This window comes from Hippichthys cyanospilos, chromosome 6, assembly GCF_059441005.1.
Source record: "Hippichthys cyanospilos isolate Australia breed blue-spotted pipefish chromosome 6, RoL_Hcya_1.0, whole genome shotgun sequence".
Lineage (NCBI taxonomy): Eukaryota > Metazoa > Chordata > Actinopteri > Syngnathiformes > Syngnathidae > Hippichthys > Hippichthys cyanospilos.
Genome location: NC_142374.1, coordinates 1412501 through 1432056, shown reverse-complemented (window position 1 = coordinate 1432056; position 19556 = coordinate 1412501). Strand labels below are relative to the sequence as shown.

The 19556-nt window shown below is 42.2% G+C and overlaps 1 protein-coding gene across 4 annotated transcripts in view; it reads right to left on the bottom strand.

The window, feature by feature from the left end:
• Nucleotides 1–134: 134 nt before the first annotated feature.
• meak7 (MTOR associated protein, eak-7 homolog) overlaps nt 135–19556 on the bottom strand; it is a 28300-nt gene continuing 8878 nt past the window's right edge. For all 4 annotated transcript variants that reach the window (XM_088418174.1, XM_088418175.1, XM_088418176.1 and 1 more), the window contains 7 exons: nt 19524–19556; nt 16599–16813; nt 16048–16234; nt 12245–12363; nt 6958–7137; nt 5174–5334; nt 135–3453 (listed from right to left, as the gene is read on the bottom strand). The exon at nt 19524–19556 is cut by the window's right edge. In XM_088418174.1, coding sequence (XP_088274300.1) covers nt 5206–5334; nt 6958–7137; nt 12245–12363; nt 16048–16234; nt 16599–16813; nt 19524–19556 — 863 coding nt within the window. In that variant the 3' untranslated portion in view covers nt 135–3453; nt 5174–5205. The remainder of the gene's footprint in view (nt 3454–5173; nt 5335–6957; nt 7138–12244; nt 12364–16047; nt 16235–16598; nt 16814–19523) is intronic.

Genomic DNA, 19556 nt, shown 5'->3' with positions numbered 1-19556 from the left:
GTGCCTGTGTGTGCTCCTGTAAGTCTATACTAGTGAGAACTGCTTTAAGTTTTTGTCAGAGAAATCTCAGAAAAGAAGACTAGGACAAGCCTAGCTGCTTAAACAGCAAAAAGAGTAACTCAGACCAGCCAAGATTGACTTTTCTATGCCGGGCATAGGGAAAAAAGCTTGGGCAAATGAACTTGTGGGTCTTCCAACGCTAGTTTCAACTTGCCCAGCCGTCCCCCCCTGGCTTTTATTGAGCAAAAGCATAGCAGATTACAAGACACAACAAAAGAGCCAGCTGGGCGCCACCGGCAGCTGGGCCAAGATCCCGGCTCACACTTTAGTGCGTCAACAGCTCTATCTAAGGACAGGGTCAAGATGAACTAGGATTGCATAAATGGGTAACAATGAAATAAGCACATAATGATTACAACCTAATATATGATTATCTTCACATATCCCCCCTCATTATCATTATTAAAACACATCAAACAATGTCGAAAGCTATTGCTTGAGTGGGAAGAAAACTACCCAAAACCCAGTGGGAAAAAGGTAGAAACCCTTCCCAAGCAAGAGCTTGTAACAAGGAAAAAAAAGAAAAAGCAAAAGCTAAAGCTCCTTTTGGTCCAATACATATATATATACACATCACAAACCATATCAACATCCTATGTCTAAAATCTTTTCTGTAGGTGCATCTTGAATGGTTCAGACAGTTGTTGAATCGTCGTCAGAGTCGGGGTCAGAGTCAACAGGTTGATAGTCAGTCATGGTCACGGTCACTTGCGCTGCTAACCCCAACAGCATCCATGATTTTGATGGCACAGATCTTACACAAGGGCACACAGCAGGTTATGCAGAGACATGACAGCAAGAGAATGCAGATGATGACAGAAGCAATGGCTACAGCCACGCTCTTCCATTTGCCTAAGAAGTCCTGCAACCAATGCAGGAATTGGTTGAGGTTCAACTCCCTCTATACTTAGAGTCCTCACTCTGCACTCCCAGGGCAGTGTCAGTGTCTCAGACAACAAGCCATTAGACAAAGTGTGTAAAGGAATAAATGTGCAACATTCACCTGATGGCAAAAGCTTGCACACGCCACCCTTTTCTGCCAGTCATGTCGAGTGCCTGTCTGTTTTGAATAGTCATAAGTGAAGTAGCATGTAGTTGTGAAGCTGTGTGCGTAGAAGGTGCGTCCGTGATATCAGTCGACGAGTATACTACATGATTGACATCATTGAAAAAATCGGTGTGTTTGTACACAGTCACTGGAAATAGAACACCAAATATGGCAAATGCGAACCCGCAGCATTGGCTTTGTCAATCAATTTGTCTTTGTCAGGAATGCTCCAAGGCATGCCAATCGCATAAAAAATAGACGGAAGTTTGTCTAGTGATTGGGACTGGTGGTTTGTCAGTGTTGCATTTGGACCAATGGGTGGTGTTAAGAAGTTTCTAATTATACTTAACGATTTTGTGTTTGAATTGTTCTGTTATTACTATTTATGCCTGGACATGTTTCTCCTGTGGTCATGTGATCTTCCTAACAATCACACATAGAAAACACAATCACACCCACAATCAAACACACAAACACATACACACCCTCACACACACCAACCCAGATAAATAAATAGAACATTATATACAAATAAAGATTGGCATGAGAGTGTGCATCGTCTTTATGTTCTGGCCGGACAACCTGATAAGATTGAGGATCCTCTGAATCAGTCAAGTACAGTCCTTTCAAGGTGGTCACAAGTTTGGGCAATATTCCGACACCTCCATTACAGGTGGAGTTCTCAACACTGAAACAAACGTAGCGTTTATTGCTGTTTCTGTGATGTCCGTCTGGAGCTGGAGGTTGCCCATGACGCTGGTGGTCTGTCTGAGGTAGGCGTTGTTGGTCGTCCGGACACAAGGGCGCCGCCCAGCATCAAGCAGCATGCTGCTCGGAGGAGTGCTGGCGGACAGGCCATTCTCCTGAGAGGGGTGTGTTTACCACAAAAACCCTTTCTTCCACTGTCGTCTTTTGTTGGTGCACCGTCCGTGCACTCGGGGGTGCTGATCCTCACTTCGAGGGACTGGCGTCGCTAGGCCCGTCAACAGGGGGTCGAAGGATCTTGCACTGCAACTGGTGGATCCACCCGTCGCGTCCTTCAACTTTCACCGCAGTTGGTATCGCTGCGATCATCTGGAACGGGCCATTCCAGCGTTCACTGTCCCAACGAGGTTGTCAGCACCTTGAGGAACACCTGGTCTCCGATCTGGACCCGGGTTTACTGTGGGATAGAACACACTGGCCAGTCATTGTTCTAATGCATCTCCCTTGTGCCAAACAGTCTTTTCATGTGAACTGGAAATGAACATCCACTAGGTGGCTGGTCATGGGTTAAGTCTGCTTGTCCGTATGGTCCTCCATATACTATTTCAAATGGTGATAAAGTTTTTCCTTCAGCAGAACAATTCTCATTTCTGTGGCCACAATAGGAATGCAATCTGGTCGCTGTCACTTTATCGCTTGCATTGTTTTTATACGTATGGCCTTGACTGTCCCATTTGTTCTTTCAACAAGCCCTTCTGATATTTAACAGGTGTTTATACTCACGACCGTTTCACCAGTTTTAGATTTCCCGTCACTCAGGACAACCACTCCACATTCATTTCACACTCATACATCAGAGAAATGATCAGTAACTGTGCACCGGATGTTAAACTTTCTCGTTTTTAAGTCAGGCCGTTTGTTTAAAGTCCAATTGACTGTACGTTTAAGATCCGATGGACCGTTCGTTTAAGGTCCGATGGACCGCTCGTTTAAGGTCCGATGGACCTCACGTTCAAGGTCCGATGGACCACTCGTTTCAGGTCCGATGGACCGCACGTTTAAGGTCCGATGGACCGCTCGTTTAAGGTCCGATGGACCGCACGTTTAAGGTCCGATGGACCGCTTGTTTAAGGTCCGATGGACCGCACGTTTAAGGTCCTATGGAAGTCAACACAGACATTTTTTTTGTGGCAATTATATCTTGTGCAAGTCTAAACTTGGCGCTCTGATTGATATTGCTTATGAGATATATAAATTAAATAACCAACTCTACTTATTTTTATCATCTTCAAGAGCTTCTGTAGTAATGTTTTTCTCTGTGAAGTGGGTCTGTCCCAATGCATGATACAGCTGATGTCAGAAGAATTTCTTTCAACCCCCAAAAGGTGTGCTCTTGTGTCTCCATTCTTATAAAAGGGTCACCTCTCATTACCTACAAGTATGTCAAGTATGTGCAGTATAAAACAAATCACTTGTACACTTGCCTGTGTGACAATCCTTGGCATTAGGGTCCGCCAGATTACAGGGTCACTCGCAACCTCCGATTCGCACTCAGGAAAAGCACACATCAAAAGGAATGTCTCCTTTCTGTCTTTGTTCTGCTCATAATTGAATTCTAAACAGAGACTGACCAGAAAACACTAACACAAATGATCTTATCACAAACAAAGTTAACAAAAGGTTAAGCTTTATTAAAATAAACACCCCACTAACATTTTGTCAATTGCTGTACAGTACATTGAAATACATCTGTTGCTCAGGGCTCAGGTAATGAAATATCGTAGCTCCCATGTTTTGTGATTTTGGTCATATGACATTTGCAAGGTGAGCCATGATTGGTCTTTATTGAGAAGATGAGCAACTTTGATGTAGTGTTTTCATTGAGTTTTGGTCAATAATTGTCAGTTCATGTTGATTTGTGTCATGTCAATGTTTCATACTGTTACAAATGGACAGATATGAGGACAATTTGAGCTGTACTACTGTCATGTTCATGAGGCATGTTGGTGAGGAGCGTGTGAAAGGTAGAACCAATAATTGCTGGAGCTGATAGGGTTAAGGCTCAAAAAAGATGATTTAATAAAAAAAAATAAAAAAAGGATGGGGAAGGGGCAAAAATATAATACAACAAGTACAACAAAAACACTTAGAACGGAAATAAACTTACAGGCAGGTGGGGACTACACGGGAAAGATGAGGACAAGGAGCAGAGCGACAGCAAGTGAGCTCAGGCAAGGCAGCGGGGAGGGAATGATAACTACACGGACCAGTAAGCGCAGAAAATAAACAATGACCCGACAAGAACAGAATGCAATCTGGGAACTAAATAGACTACACACTTAACAAGAAGACACAACACAGCTGGGGAGAGACACAAGGCAAGGGAAGCTGACTGGATGACACAAGTAGGGCAGGTAAACAGGCAGGTGGACAAGATCAGGCTAATGAGACAGCAAAAGCAGATTCAAGGGAAACAAACATGGATTTAGGAATATGAACAAAACCCACACAATCGAAAAAACAACAAACCCCAATCACACATGACAACTACGTAGGGACCTACGAGAACAGCAATCAGAAAAAAAAATGTTCATATTTGTTCCACTTAAACGTGTCCCTGATCTGAAACAGAGCTGAAAGATAAATTGTGTTGAATTTAGTGGACAACAATTGCCTTTCACTAGCACATTCAGAATGCTAAAAAAGTGTTGTCATTGAATTTTGATGGCTACTTTTTGTCAATGTATGTCTATTTGTGTCATTTAAATGCGTGTAACTTCAATAAGCAGCTCCTGCTATATTTCAGAGGGTTATGCTACATTTTAGAGTGTTATGCACAAGACATATGACAGTGTGGTTTATTCTAGCAGTTGGTACAATTCTTGATGCTCTATTCTAATCATTAGTAGACATTTCCATGACATCTTAAAAATATTTTGACCTCCTCCAACATTGAATAAAAAGAGGAACCCCAACACACTATACCATGTTTATTTCCATTAAACACTGTTGTTTCATGTTGTTTCAGTACTCCAGTCCCCAAGGGCCATCCTGCATGTTTTCTGGTTTTCTTCCCCCAATACACCTGATTCAAATGATTAGGTTAGTCACAAGCTCTTCAGGAGATTGAAAATAATCCTCATCATTTGAATCAGGTGTGTTTGAGAGAGAGGATTCGAAAACATGCATGCATACCAGCCTCAAGGACTGGAATTTGACCTCTGTGCCTTAGACACTACCAGGTTTTGCATTCTGAATTTAAAACAAAATGTCATCACAATAAAAATCACTGTTTGAAAGAAAATTAGAATTTGATAGATTATTTAAAAAAATTCTAAGATGCATCAGCAGAAGATCTACCATGGGTCCAGAGAGTGACAGGATGTTGACCTTTAGGTTCTCTGGTCCTCATCTAGCTCCCTGAAACCCTGACTGTGCAATTCCTTGCCCGTCATTTCCATTATGGCCTGATCCTCCAGATTCATGTTGAAGAGACTCCTCTTAACTTCACCATCCTCACACTGAAATAGAAAATAAAAAACACCAGATTTCACTTATTTGCTTTACAAGTTGGAATGAGAAACACAGAACTGATGATGGATGTTCAGAAATGTGTACTAAATGAGCAAAAAAGTGTAATCTCTATCATTCAAATCTTTGTGTGGTATTATACGTTCATTATGGGCTTAAAATTTACTGTAAAGTACTGTTCTACAGTATGTCACCTGCAATAGACAATAACTATACCGTGTCAATGTGAGCTTAAATGAATCAAAAGCCATTATTGTGAGATGTCAGCTTGCACAGACATATGAGTTTACACAAAGGCTTCTACACGCAAGTGTCTACAACAGGAGTCACCAACCTTGTTGAAACCGAGACCTACTTCTTTGGTACTGAGTAATATGAAGGGCTACCAGTTTATTGAAGACCCTGATCATGTTACTGATTTTTCACAATAATTAATAAACAGCTATACTAAATATACCCCTTTGGCGGATGCGAGCCAAGACGACAGGCCTGCACGCTAGGCTGAAGGCTGGGGCTGTTGGGCCACTCCCCTCCGCCTCCACCCAGCTCAAGTCACGTCGCCCCAAATGAAAATGTCATTTTTCCTTTGTATATTTATGTTATTTAATTTAACTGTACAGTAAATTATGTTACTAATTTTTAATATGTGTATAAAGTCGTGATGTTTTTACCTAAGGTTTTTGCACGCGTTGCACACATTCACTAATTAACATAGGTTTGGATTGCCCGTCATACGAGCAATTCGAGTTACGAGCGTAGCCGCTGAACGGATTAAGTTCGTAAAACGGGGGCCCACTGTATGCATATTATATATATATATATATATATATATATATATATATATATATATATATATATATATATATATATATATATATATATACACACACAGTGTATGCAGTATATATATATATATATATATATATAATATATATATATATATATATATATATATATATATATATATATACACACACACAGTGTATGCAGTATATATATATATATATATATATATATATATATATATATATATATATATATATATATAAAAAGGTTGTGCAACAAAATATTAAGTTATAGGTACCATCATTTTAGTCCAGGCCTGTTTCATTAGTTTGTTTTTTTAAATAATTATTTTAATCAGCAATTCAAAAGTGATGGCTGATTTTGATTATTTAATTTTCAATATTTTTTTATTTATTGTTACTTTTGTAAGTTTCAAGTGATTTCAGTGAGAATTGTGGGTTTTTCCTTCTTTAACTGAGGGGTACCAACAATTTTGTCCACGTGTGTATGTTTCAATTTATTTGAGAGCTGCAACGAACAATTATTTTAATAAATCGATTAATCTGAGGATTTTGTTTTGATTATTCGGTTTTTCCATTACTTTCTTCAAGATATTTGGCGTACTGAAGCAGTTATACCTTAATTTAACCAGTACCATCATTTTAACCAGTAAAGAAGGTTTGTCAAGAACATGTCATGTTTAAACTGATTTTTATATTTTATTATTTCTGAGGTAAAATTGTTGTGTTTACTGTATTTTTAGCAGCATTAAAATAATCTTGTGAACAATATTGTTTTTAGGAAATGAAAAGATTAGGTGCTATTACCTCCTGAGGCTCAGAGGACTTTCCTACTGCCCAGACTTCCATCGAGTCCAAAATAAAATCCTCGTCCCCTGAGAGTTGAGGGCTTCCAAAGGTTGTACACTTTGGCCGTGCACGGCTATGACCATGTCCAAAATCACAATCCAACCATAGCCCAAAGTAACTGTGCTGACCGCCCATGCCCTGATAATAAGAAAGAAATCAGAAGAGGTGACGAAATAAATTAAAAAAAAAAACATGACAATAATTATTCATAATTCAAGTTTGAACAATTAATGAACCGTCGTAAAGACTCTCGGAAGAACTTTCTTAGCTTTTGTTAATCGGGCACTGTTGAAAATAATGTACACACAAATAAGATTTTTTAAAAAAATAGCACCCAACAACATACTCTAAAAAATTGCTTTATTTTTTTAATTACATCGCCATAAGGCCAAGCTTTTGTAGCTCAGAACAATTATGACATTTGTAAGAACAGAAGACCCTATATGACAAAGGTAATAAATCAACACACACATTGCAAATAGAAGACCATAGCACTGAAGCAGTCGTAACAGCCATTCTGATCAAATTCAAAACATTGGAGCCAAGCATTCTAATATTTGCAACAGTTAAAGTTGAAATAAGTCAGTGTTTCTCAAATAGTGGGCCCTTTAGCTTGCTGTCTTATAGAGTAAAATGTATTCCCAAATGAGCCAGACCAATAAAATCATGGTATGTATTTATATAACTTTAAAACAATGGCTTCACATTTTTTAGTATTTTTTATTACTGTCCAAAGTAGTGAAAGCACAATATCACTATTAATCATAAAACATTAACATTACTAATAATCATAAAAGATTTCAAGGTTTTCATTAAAAAATTCAGCTCATTTTTATACATTACAAAATCATACAAAATCATATAAAATCATACATATATATATATATATATATATATATATATATATATATATATATATATATATATATATATATATATATATATATATATATATTTTCACACACATTCTATTACTTTTTCCACACACACACACACACACACACTTTTATTCTATGGCTTTTTCCTAGTGTCAATGCTAAATAGGATATCATTTTAGGTATACCTATGCAATTTTTATAGATAATAATCTTATATATGGTCGGTGTGGCAAATGGGGAAGGGGGGCGCGAAATGTTGTTCTCAACTCCAGCTCCCGAAGAAAGGTAACCTGCAAGTTTTGGATCCTTCTCTATCCAATGTACATAATTAAAATGTTTAGGATCACGTTGACGCTCCTGCAAAATCTTGCTGATGAGCTAATCATTTGAAACAGGTGTGTTTGAACAGCCATCGAGGTTTGGTGTTTCAGACCGATGCATTATAATGATATTGCAGAATGATATAGTGTAATTCATCCCTCCATCCATTATCGTGGCTACTTATCCTCAAACAACACAAAACTATATTACGAAGAGATGCAATGAATATTCGCTGCTTGCAAGACAGACGAGTTAACTGTAAATGCACATCCCTCGGGCACTCCTTACTGCAGTACACATATTTACTTAAGTTTTACATTATTAAATGTAATACATTAACTGTACTGTTATCTCTTCCCGTTTCCATCTGTTGGTAGTAAATCAAAGAGAGCCGCGCTTGGCATCGCGTTAGTGGCGACCGGAAGTCAAATTAGAGTGAAGCCTGTAGCTGACCAAACATGATAATAATCAAAGTTTACGCTTGAAATTCAAATTTTTTTAAAAAAACAAATCTAAACTAGAGCTGCAAGCAGCTATAAAGGGCCCTCGCAGACCTGTGCACGTTGGGGTATGAACAGGTCGGGGTATGAACTAGGACTATGAATGATGAAAAATTAGTTGTTGTCCAGCTTGCAGGTGAGTTGTTGTGGTATTATGGTGTTGAACGCTGAGCTGAAGTCAGCATTCTCACATATGAATCTTTCTTGTCCAGATGGGTGAGTGCCGGGTGGAGGGCAGAGCAGATTGCATCATCTGTGGATCGCTTTGCCCTGTAGGCAAACTGATACGGGTCCAGGCTGGGGGGCAGGATGGATTTTATGTGTGACAGGACTAGTCGTTCAAAGCACTTCATGATGATGGATGTCAGTGCCACCGGACGATAGTCGTTGAAGCAGGATGGGGCGGATTTCTTTGGCACAGGTATGATAGTGGCAGCTTTGAAGCCTGATGGCACAATGGCTTTCCTCAGGGAGGTTTTAAAAACGTCTATAAAAACATCTTTCAGCTCCTATGCACAGTCTTTCAGCACCCTGCCATGGATGTTGTCTGGACCTGCTGCTTTCCGGGTGTTGATGGCGGAGAGTGTCCTCCCCACGCTGGCAGCAGACAGGCACAGAGGCTGGTCGTGTGAAGGTGGTGGTGTTTTCTGTGGGCGGGTGGTGTTCTGTTCCTCAAATCGTGCAAAGAAACTGTTTGGGTTGTTGAGCAAATTGATGTCGCTCTCACAGCTTTGTGGTGCAGGTTTGTAGTCTGTGATAGCCTGAATTCCCTGCCATAGGCTGTATGCATTCTTGCTGTCCTTGAAGTGGGAAGTTATCTTGTTTGTGTATTCTTGTTTGGCTTTCCTGATGCCACGGGACAGGTTGGCTCTCGCTGTTTTCAGGGCTGATTTCTCCCCAGGTTTGAAGGCCTTGTCTCTGGCCCTCAACAGCCTGTGGATGTCTCCTGTTAGCCATGGCTTCTGGTTGGCCCGTGTGGTGATCCTCCTGAAGTGGGTCACGTCGTCCATGTATTTGGTGATGTAGGAGGTCACCGTGTCTGTGTACTCCTCAATATCTGTGATGCCGTTGTAGGTGACTGTTTCCTTAAAAATGTCCCTTTCTGTTGATCAAAGCAGTCCTGTAGGGCTGAGGTCCCCTCCTGTGGCCACACCCTTACTTCTTTCAGTGCAGGTTTGATGACTTTCACTCTTGGTCTGTATGCAGGCATTAGCATAATAGTGAGGTGGTCAGAGGCACCAATGTGGGGGAGGGGGCTGGCTTTGGACACTCCTTTGTGCTAAGTGTAAACACAGTCCAAAATGTTATGTCCTCTTGTTGCAAAGTGGATTTGTTGATGAAACATGGGGAGAACAGTTTTGATATTAGCATGGTTGAAATCCCCAGCGAGGATGATGAAGCCGTCTGCTTGTGCTGTTTGTTGTTCACTTAACCTGGTACAGTTCGTTCAGCGCCACACTTCTGTTGCTGTTGTTAGTTGGGGGGATATAGGTAGCGACCAGCAGGATTGAACTTATTTCCCTTGGCAAGTAGAAGGGGCGACACTTCACGATCATGAATTCCGCCAGAGGTGAGCAGTGTTTATTTACTACAGTGGCATCCCGGCACCACGCTTCACGAATGTTAACACACACGCCGCCACCGTGCGACTCCCCCCACTCTGCGAGAGCCCTGTCGGATCTGTAGCATGTTAGCTGCTCTAGTTGTATAGCGGAGTCCAGAATGTTACTATGTAACCATGTGTCAGTGAAAACTAACACACAACAGTCACTCACTTTTCGGTTTGCTGATCTCAGAAATCGGATATCATCCATTTTGTTGTCCAGTGAACGAACGTTCGCCAAAAGGATAGATGGTATGGCCGGGCTTGTTGGGTTAGCCTCTAGCCTAGCTCAGATACCTCCACGCTTGCCCCGCTTCCTTGTTCTTGCGCAACGCTTCCAGCGCCTCCTTTCCAGGGGAGGGGCCGGCTTATAGCAGGCCGGCGTAGCAGCCCAAGTTTCCTTCACGGGTTCTCCAGTTCCGTGTTTAAAACTTGGCAAACCTTGCTTCTCCGAATGTGTAAGAAGACCCGTCGACTGTACACGTATTGTGGCGTAAACTGACCGGAAAAACTTTCAGACAAACACTTGTTTGACGAATAAAACAACACATTGTCGGAAGAGCGAGTGGCCGCTGTGTCTACACACGCCGCCATCTTGGGGAAAAAAAAAAAAAGCTAAAGCTAAACATACATATAAACATACATATATAGCTCACCATTTTGATTATGTCCGTCCACCGTCCTGATTCTTTTTATACCGAATATGTATCAAAATAAATGACAAACTTGATTCTTATGTGAAACCATTTTTTGCCACACCTCTACAATGTGAGTCAAAAGTATTGCTGAGCAAACCGTTATTGTGCTGTGAGCCAAAATGTCATTAAATGTCTTTCAACTCAAAGTTCCACAAATGTACAACACTTTCACCCACTAGTAGACCACCCACTAGTAGCTGGTGATTTCATCCATCTGTCCATTTACTAGCTATTGCTTTATCAGGAGTTGGGTCTCAGGGGCAGCATCTTCAACAGGGAAGCCCAGACTTCATCCAGCTCCTGCGGGAAGATCTCCAGGTTTTCCCAGACTGGCCAAGAGACACAGTCTCTCAGGCGTCCTCAGGGCCGATTGCAACTATTAGTAATTTGATTGTATTATTAAGTTGGTACAGTTTATTGCGTAATTAATTTATTTTTGTTAATGAAATGAGAGGCTTGGTTTCCTTTGTGACAGCACAGGACCCTTTTTTGCCGGCAGTTTTGTGTGCCCTGTGCACATATTTTACTTTTTGTGGGGTCGCTGATGTCACAGGGATAAGAGGGAGAACCCAAGAGCACGCGAAGACAGGTGAGTGCCGTTTATAAGCGGATACTTGCTAATATGAAGACTGGCGGGGGAGGACTCCGGTGGTGGGTCGCCAGGACCGGGCGAAGTCAGAAGATGGCGGACAGTCGGGTGGATAGGGGCAAGCGGGAATGAGACAAAGGCTAACTTGTAGAATCGACAGGCTATCGAGTGTCGGATTCAGGCAGGGTCAAATCATTAGAGGTCAGGTCAAATTGGCGGGCTTTCAGGTGGTCGGGGGCAGACAGGGTCGATTCACGGGTAATCAGGCAGGAAGAAATGTTGGAAAGGTAGACGTGGCACATAGAGACAATCTGCCAGAGGCGGCGAGGAAGAGACCGAGTTATATTGTGAACAGGAGATTGGCATCAGCTGTTGATGACTGCGCTGATTGACAGGGGAATGAAGCCGGTGTGATGAGGCTGAAAATAAGGTGACTGCACTGGTGGACTGTGACAGCTAATGCTACAAATGTATTTCCTGTGTTTGTTTGAACACAAACCTTAATCTGATGCCTTGAATCTTTTACACAAATATTCTCATTCATCAAAAGCTACATTTTAAATGTGCTCATGCACAGATTTTTTTAACATCCTGTTGTGCACCTTATCCTGAAGGCCAAGCCCCCTCAGTCCATAAAATGTGTTGTCTTGTCTCACCAGTCCATTGGGCATGGTCTGCTGATTCTGGTTGAGATACATGAAGTGATCATTATATCCTGTAGCTGTATAAACTCTCAGACTGGGGAACACAGAGAACAGGAAACATCTGGAGTCACCTGTACAAGTGCAACACAGAAAAAAAGTGACACAAAGTTACACGATAAAGATATGCCAGAAAGGCCAAAAGACTAGTCACAATATTTCAAATCACTCAACAACTAATAAATTGTTAACTTCCTTGCCAGTCCTAGTCCAACATGTTTTTAGTGTAACTAAACAGGTGTAAAATGATTATTGAACTCAGAATGTATTGAATGTTGTTCCAAATGAATATTTTATTTACCTAAAACACATATGAAAGAAAACAACATTTGAGCGGATGCTTATGCTTTTTCCCCCTACATCTGGCATTCTCATTTATAAAAAATCCTCGCCTCCATTTTCTTCTGTTTATTTGACGTTTGGCCGCAGCGGCAGCCAGTGAAGCAGTAGACCCAAGCATCTTTCTCCAGCCGCTTCGTTCAGCTCTTCTGGGAGGTGTCAAGGCATTTAAATCCATTTAGCAGGCATTGTCCCCTGGGCCTTTTCCTGACTGGGTATGCCCAGAGTACTTTATCAAGGAGAAGTAGCATTTACGCCACCTGTCCAAGCAGAGGAATTGCTGTACTCTGAGCTCTTCCCAGATTACCTAACCTTTCCCAGATTACCTAATTTCTCACACTATTTGCATGGTAAAGGCCAGAATTTCTGTGAGGGAAAAACTTTTAAATTGCTTTTTTCCAAAGGTAGGCAAGTTACATTGTTTTGCAGGTCCGACATCGTCAGACCTTTACGTCACTCTTGGTCTGTCATTTTCTCAAGCCATACGAAATTGTTAACATCAGTCCATCTGTGTATTTTTGCCCTACCTTTGACCACCACTAGGGGGCAAGATTTGACATATTTTTCTGATACGTCATTCGCCAGACACTGCCTGCACTCCTACGAATTATTTTAGTCTGTTTTTGTACTTAGACTTAAGTTAACACCATGTTTGTGGTTTTGCAGTTACACTGCAACTGAAACACAACACAGTAAAAGAAGTGTAACACGAAAACAAAGGGAGCTAAGAGGTTTAACTCTTGGCTATAATATAGTGGTTCTCAACCTTTTTTCAGTGATGTACCCCCTGTGAAATATCTTTTCAGCCAAGTACCCCTTAACCAGTGCAAAGCATTTTTGGGTTAAAAAAAACAACAAAAAACATAACTTGAAACAATGTCTGATTTACTCAACTTTAGAAATGGCCTGATAGGACTCCTTCTTCAGCTTGACGGCATCCCTTACCGCTGGCGTCCACCAGCGGGTTTGGGGATTGCCGCCATGACAGGCACCGACCACCTTACGGCCACAACTCCGATCAGCCGCCTCGACAATGGAGGCGCGAAACATGGTCGACTCGGACTCAATGTCCCGCGCCTCCCCCGGGACGTGAGAGTTGAAACTCTTTTTGACAGGGGACTCTCTGTCAGAGAAATCTCAGAAAAGAAGACTAGGACAAGCCTAGCTGCTTAAACAGCAAAAAGAGTAACTCAGACCAGCCAAGATTGACTTTTCTATGCCGGGCATAGGGAAAAAAGCTTGGGCAAATGTAACTCGTGGGTCTTCCAACACTAGTTTTCACTGCCCAGCCGTCCCCCCTTGGCTTTTATTGAGCAAAAGCATAGCAGATTACAAGACACAACAAAAGAGCCAGCTGGGCGCCACCGGCAGCTGGGCCAAGGTCCCGGCTCACACTTTCGTGCGTCAACAGCTCTATCTAAGGACAGGGTCAAGATGAACTAGGATTGCATAAATGGGTAACAATGAACTAAGCACATAATGATAACAACCTAATATATGATTCCCTTCACACTCTCCCAGATGTTTCCAGCAGACCCTCATGATACGTTTGGGCCTGCCAGGTCTGGCTGGCATCCTCCTCCACCATCGGAGCCAACACACCACCAGGTGGTGATTAGTTGACAGCGCCGCCCCTCTCTTCACCCGAGTGTCCAAAACATGCGGCCGCAAATCCGATGAGACAACCACAAAGTCGAACATCGAACTGTGGCCTAGGGTGTCCTGGTGCCAAGTGCACATATGGACATCCCTATGGTTGAACATGGTGTTCATTATGGACAATCCGTGACGAGCACAGAAGTCCAATAACAATGCACTGCTCAGGTTCAGATCGGGTGGGCCTTTTCTCCCAAATCACGCCCCTCCAGGTCTCACTGTAATTGCCCACGTGAGCACTGAAGTCTCCCAGCAGAACGAGGGAGTCCCTGGAGGGAGCGCTCTCCAGCACACCCTCCAAGGACTCCAAAAAGGGTGGGTACTCTGAACTGCTGTTTGGTGCATAGGCACAAACAACAGTCAGGACCCATCCCCCCACCCGAAGGCGGAGGGAGGCTACCTTCTCGTCCACTGGGGTAAACCCCAATGTACAGGCGCTGAGTTGGGGGGCAACAAGAATGCCCACACCAGCTCTGCGCCTCTCACCGCGGGCAACTCCAGAGTGGAAGAGAGTCCAATCCCTCCCAAGAAGACTAGTACCAGAGCCCAAGCTGTGTGTGGAGGTGAGTCAGACTATATTTAGTCGGAACTTCTCAGCCTTGCACACCAGCTCAGGCTCCTTCCCCGCCAGAGAGGAGACATTCCATGTCCCAAGAGCTAGCTTCTGTAGCCGGGGATCCGTGCGCCAAGGTCTTTGCCTTTTACCGCCGCCCAGCTCTCTTTGCACCCGACCCCTATGGCCCCTCACACAGGTGGTGAGCCCATGTGAGGGGGGACCCACGTCATCCCTTTGGGCTGAGCCTGGCCAGGCCCCATGGGTGCGGGCCCGTCCACCAGGCGCTCTCCAACAAGCCCCACCTCCAGGCCTGGCTCCAGAGGGGGGCCCCGGTGACCTGCGTCCGAGTGAGGGAAACATAAATCCATTTATTTTGTTCTTCATATGGAGTCTGTGAGCCGTGTTTAGTCTGGAACCTCACCTAGGACCTGTTTGCCATGGGTGACCCTACCAGGGGCCTAAAGCCCCCGACAACTTAGCTCCTAGGATCACTGGAACACACAAACCCCTCCACCACATTAAGGTGACGGCTCACGGAGGGGTAGTACAGTATTTGTTTACATTGAATCAGTGGCCCCCCTCTGAAGCACACGTATGCATTATAAGGTGCAACAGTAGAAGTAGTCAAACTGTAATAGTAGATTACAAACCAGCTTTCTGACAACTTCATTTACTCCCAAAATAAATAAACAACTGTCTTATGTTTTATTTTATTAGTATTTCCGTGACAGTCTATCTTTTAACAGCAAGGTATAACATGTAGTGCAACATTTATATCAGGGAACTTTTTCCCCAATGCAATCACAATAAAGTAACACTCAAAGTAAAAACATTAATAATTAAAAAATTAACTCTAAACTCTCAATAGCATAATAACTCAATGTCAATATGACCAAACTTGTTCAACTGTAAACACACAAAAGAAACAGGTAAAGCTTACTTAATAAGTTCATTCCCCATCTACGAATCCCAATCTCAATATTGATCCATATATAAGGCGCACTGGATTATAAGGCGCACCATCAGCTTTAAAAAAAAAAAAAAGGCTTTTATGTGCGCCCTATATTGCGCAAAATACGATACTTTTCCAAAGGAACTGTGGGGGCTACTCATGGTATGGCACAAAATTGTTGGGAGTACATATGGCAAAACAGGTTGAGAACCACTGCGCAAGTGTATTGTGGTAAAAATTACATCCATTTCTCACCCTGGAATTGTGGTTTAACTTCCCAGCTGTGGGAGGCAAATCCACCAAAAATATATCCCTTTGTGTCTTTGATGAGCAGCAAAGTAGGTCCACACTTAGTCAGACCCGCCACCATCCTTGTGAAACTCTCGCCATGCAGCAGCGTGGAAAACATAAGTCTCCATGGTGCACTACATCTCTCAGACAGCTGGAAAATTTAAACATTTGCATTATGCAACAAGGGATGAAACCATTTGGCAAATTCCCATGATATCACTGTTAACATGACAAAAAATATTGATGATTACAGGTATTGTCACATTATTACTTAAACACTTACTAAAAGAAATAAAACTAAAGCTGCAAGCAGCTATAACGGGCCCTGGTAGTGCGTGTATGTCCGAGTGTGTCACAGCTTGTAACCTGTGAACATACTGAGTTTACACGCAAAATGTCTATGAGATTCATGATAGGTGTGTACCAACCCATTTTCTTTGAAGAACTGCATACATTGGTGAATCAAAATAGCACAAAAAACAATGTGATCAAGGCCCCCCTGGTCAGACACTAACCTGTGGCGCAAGAAACATGAGGGTGGGAATATCCAACAAACACCGCAGCTCTTTCCAGGGTGTCTCCTCACAACAAGGCGGCAAAAAAGGGCAGTATGGCCGCACATTTAGATGAATATTTAATACCTCAGCTACCAACATCTCCAGGTACAAAGATATTTGGGGTACTCTAAAGATCCAGTCCTCCAAACAGTCAACATCATAGCCACCCTGTTCTTCAAAAAACACATATGAAACATTATTTTACGTTCAACTCATTTTTATTTTCAGAACATTTGAACCAAACACACAAACACCGTACATGAATAAAAATCGAACATGATAGACCCAACGAACAACAAAAACAACTAGAGCTGAAAGCAGCTATAAAAGGCGATTAGAACCCAATGTTGTGGAAAAGCTCAAATTTTCATAAGCATTTGTTCAATGGGCTCAACAAATTAAATAGAATCATAATAATTGTGTTAAATTATTTCCTGCCACAAGGTGATGCTAACACTATAATGGAATGTATTTTTGTTAATGTCTGTAGGAATGGACTCTCATTCAATATGTGAAATTGTGTCGTTGAGATTATCTGGGTCAAGTTACAGCAGCATTTACTGTTATGATAAATTGTCGTAATGAGCGCTGCTGTATATGCCATGGCCTTTATCAAAACATCATTTGGTGGTGGAAGAAATCAGGTGTGTCTGTCAGAAAAAAATCAGTGATATTACTTCAACAGGCTCAACAAAGTACATAAACGTAAAATTATCGCTTTTTTTGCTGCCACTAGGTGGCGCTCGCACTACAATGAAAAAAGTGTGTTGAGCATTGCACTCCCATCACATGCATGAAATTTAGAGAAGATCATCTGTCAAAATACATTAACTTCTACCGTTTTGGCCAGTTAATCAGTTAATTTACTCAGTTACTTTCCTCAAATAGGCATAGCACAGTACATGAGAGTGTAAAAATTAACATTTTTGTCTGCCACCAGGTGTCGCTCTAGGCAATTTGAAAATTTATCATATAGAAGTATTAAGATAATGAATCTTAATGATACTATTACGTTTCAGATTTTTTTAAAGCTTCATCAGATTTATTAAGGTATTTGTCGCTCAAGGCCGGGTAAATTTAAAACAGATATTTTGAAGCCCCGTCTACATCATATATGTTGGCCGATCTTCACAAACCTTTGCCAGGTTGTGCCCCAATGTCTGATAATGGAGCATGCTAAATTTGTGGTTGATTAGGCTAACATGTTAAGACACATGTTAAGAGGAGTTCGCTACCTGCAAATACCCAAAAACGGGCCAAAATGGCATCTTAAAAAACATAACTCTGGTTCGGTACATCGTAGCATATGGCTCTCTATAACTTTTTTGTAGGTCTTGAGGTCCTTTCATATTTATTTATATTTCATAGCTCTAGGTGAAACGGGCTGTGACCCAGTAAAATTGTTCAACTCTAGATGGCTCTAAAAATAAAAAGCTTTAAGATTTTATGTATGAAAACAACAAAATATCAAACTTTACAGCAGCCCCGATGAGCGTGCACATTTCTGTGATTTTTCGTGCATGTTTAGGCCCTCAAAAATGTGATTCCTTCGGAATAATAATAATAATAATAATAATCTGAAGAAGTGCAATAGGGTCCTCGCAGCGGTCGCTGCTCTGGCCCTAATAATCTGGAGAAGAACAATAGGGACCTCGCAGCAGTCGCTGCTTGGGCCCTAATAATAATAATAATAATCCAGAGAAGAACAATAGGGTCCTCGCAGCGGTTGCTGCTCTGGCCCAAATAATAATCCCGAGAATAACAATGGGGACCTCGCAGCAGTCGCTCCTCGGGCCCTAATAAAAATCCAGAGAAGAACAAGAGGGCTCTCGCCAGCGGTAGCTGGTCGGGCCCTAATAATATTGATAATAATAATAATCTGGAGAAGAACAAGAGGGAACTCACAGCAGTTGCTACTCGGGCCATAGTAACAAGAACAGTCATGAACAAAAATGTTATCAAAAATGTCACGTTAAAACTTTAAAGAATATGGAATAACACACCTACAGTGTACCCCAGGAGGCCTATACCAAGGAATTGATAGGAGGAACTGAACAATACTGTAAGGTTTAATCATCACCTGACATTGTTTGGTTGTTTTTTCATTTAGTTTTATATCTCCCTGCCAGATATGTGACATTACATGTCCAAAGAGCTAGCTTCTGCAGCCGGGGATCAGAGCACCAAGGTCCCCCGCTTTTGGCCGCCGCCCAGCTCACACTGCACCTGACCTCTATGGCCCTTCCCACAGGTGGTGAGCCCATGGGAAGGGGGACTCACGTTACCACTTCGGGCTGGCCAAGGCCCATGGGTGCAGGCCCCCACCTCCAGACCTGGCTCCAGAGGGGGGCCCTGGTGACCTGCATCCGCGAGGGAAACCTGACTCCTTTTATTTCATTCATCATAGAGGTCTATGACCCGTGCTTAAGTCTGATCCCTCACCTAAGACCTGAAAATTATATGATGTGACCTGCAATATAGACAGGCTTCCACCTTCCCATGCAGCGGGTGTTTTTTTTTGTTTGTTATTTTTTGCAGTACCGGCCTCATTTGGCACAGAGTCAGCAAAGCAAAGCAGGTGTTGTCTGATTGTCAGGACTTATGTGAGTGTTTTTGTGAGACTGAACAGATAAATTTTGCGTTGATTTGGTAAGATGGCCGGGAAAAGACAGCTACCAACACTGCAACGTCATGACACTGCCGTGGTCAGGTAAGAATTGCCGCACGCATTAGGTGTCATGGCACCTCAGCAAACAGGCTTCCCAAGATATTATGACCTTGATTCAATGCAACCAAAATCACTTTGTGTTTTTTTTTGATAAACCACATACAGTATTGGTCCCTCTGACCACAACAGATACACTTTTAAAGTCACTAGTTTACCTGTCGGTTTCAGCTCTGAACACATTTGCTCTG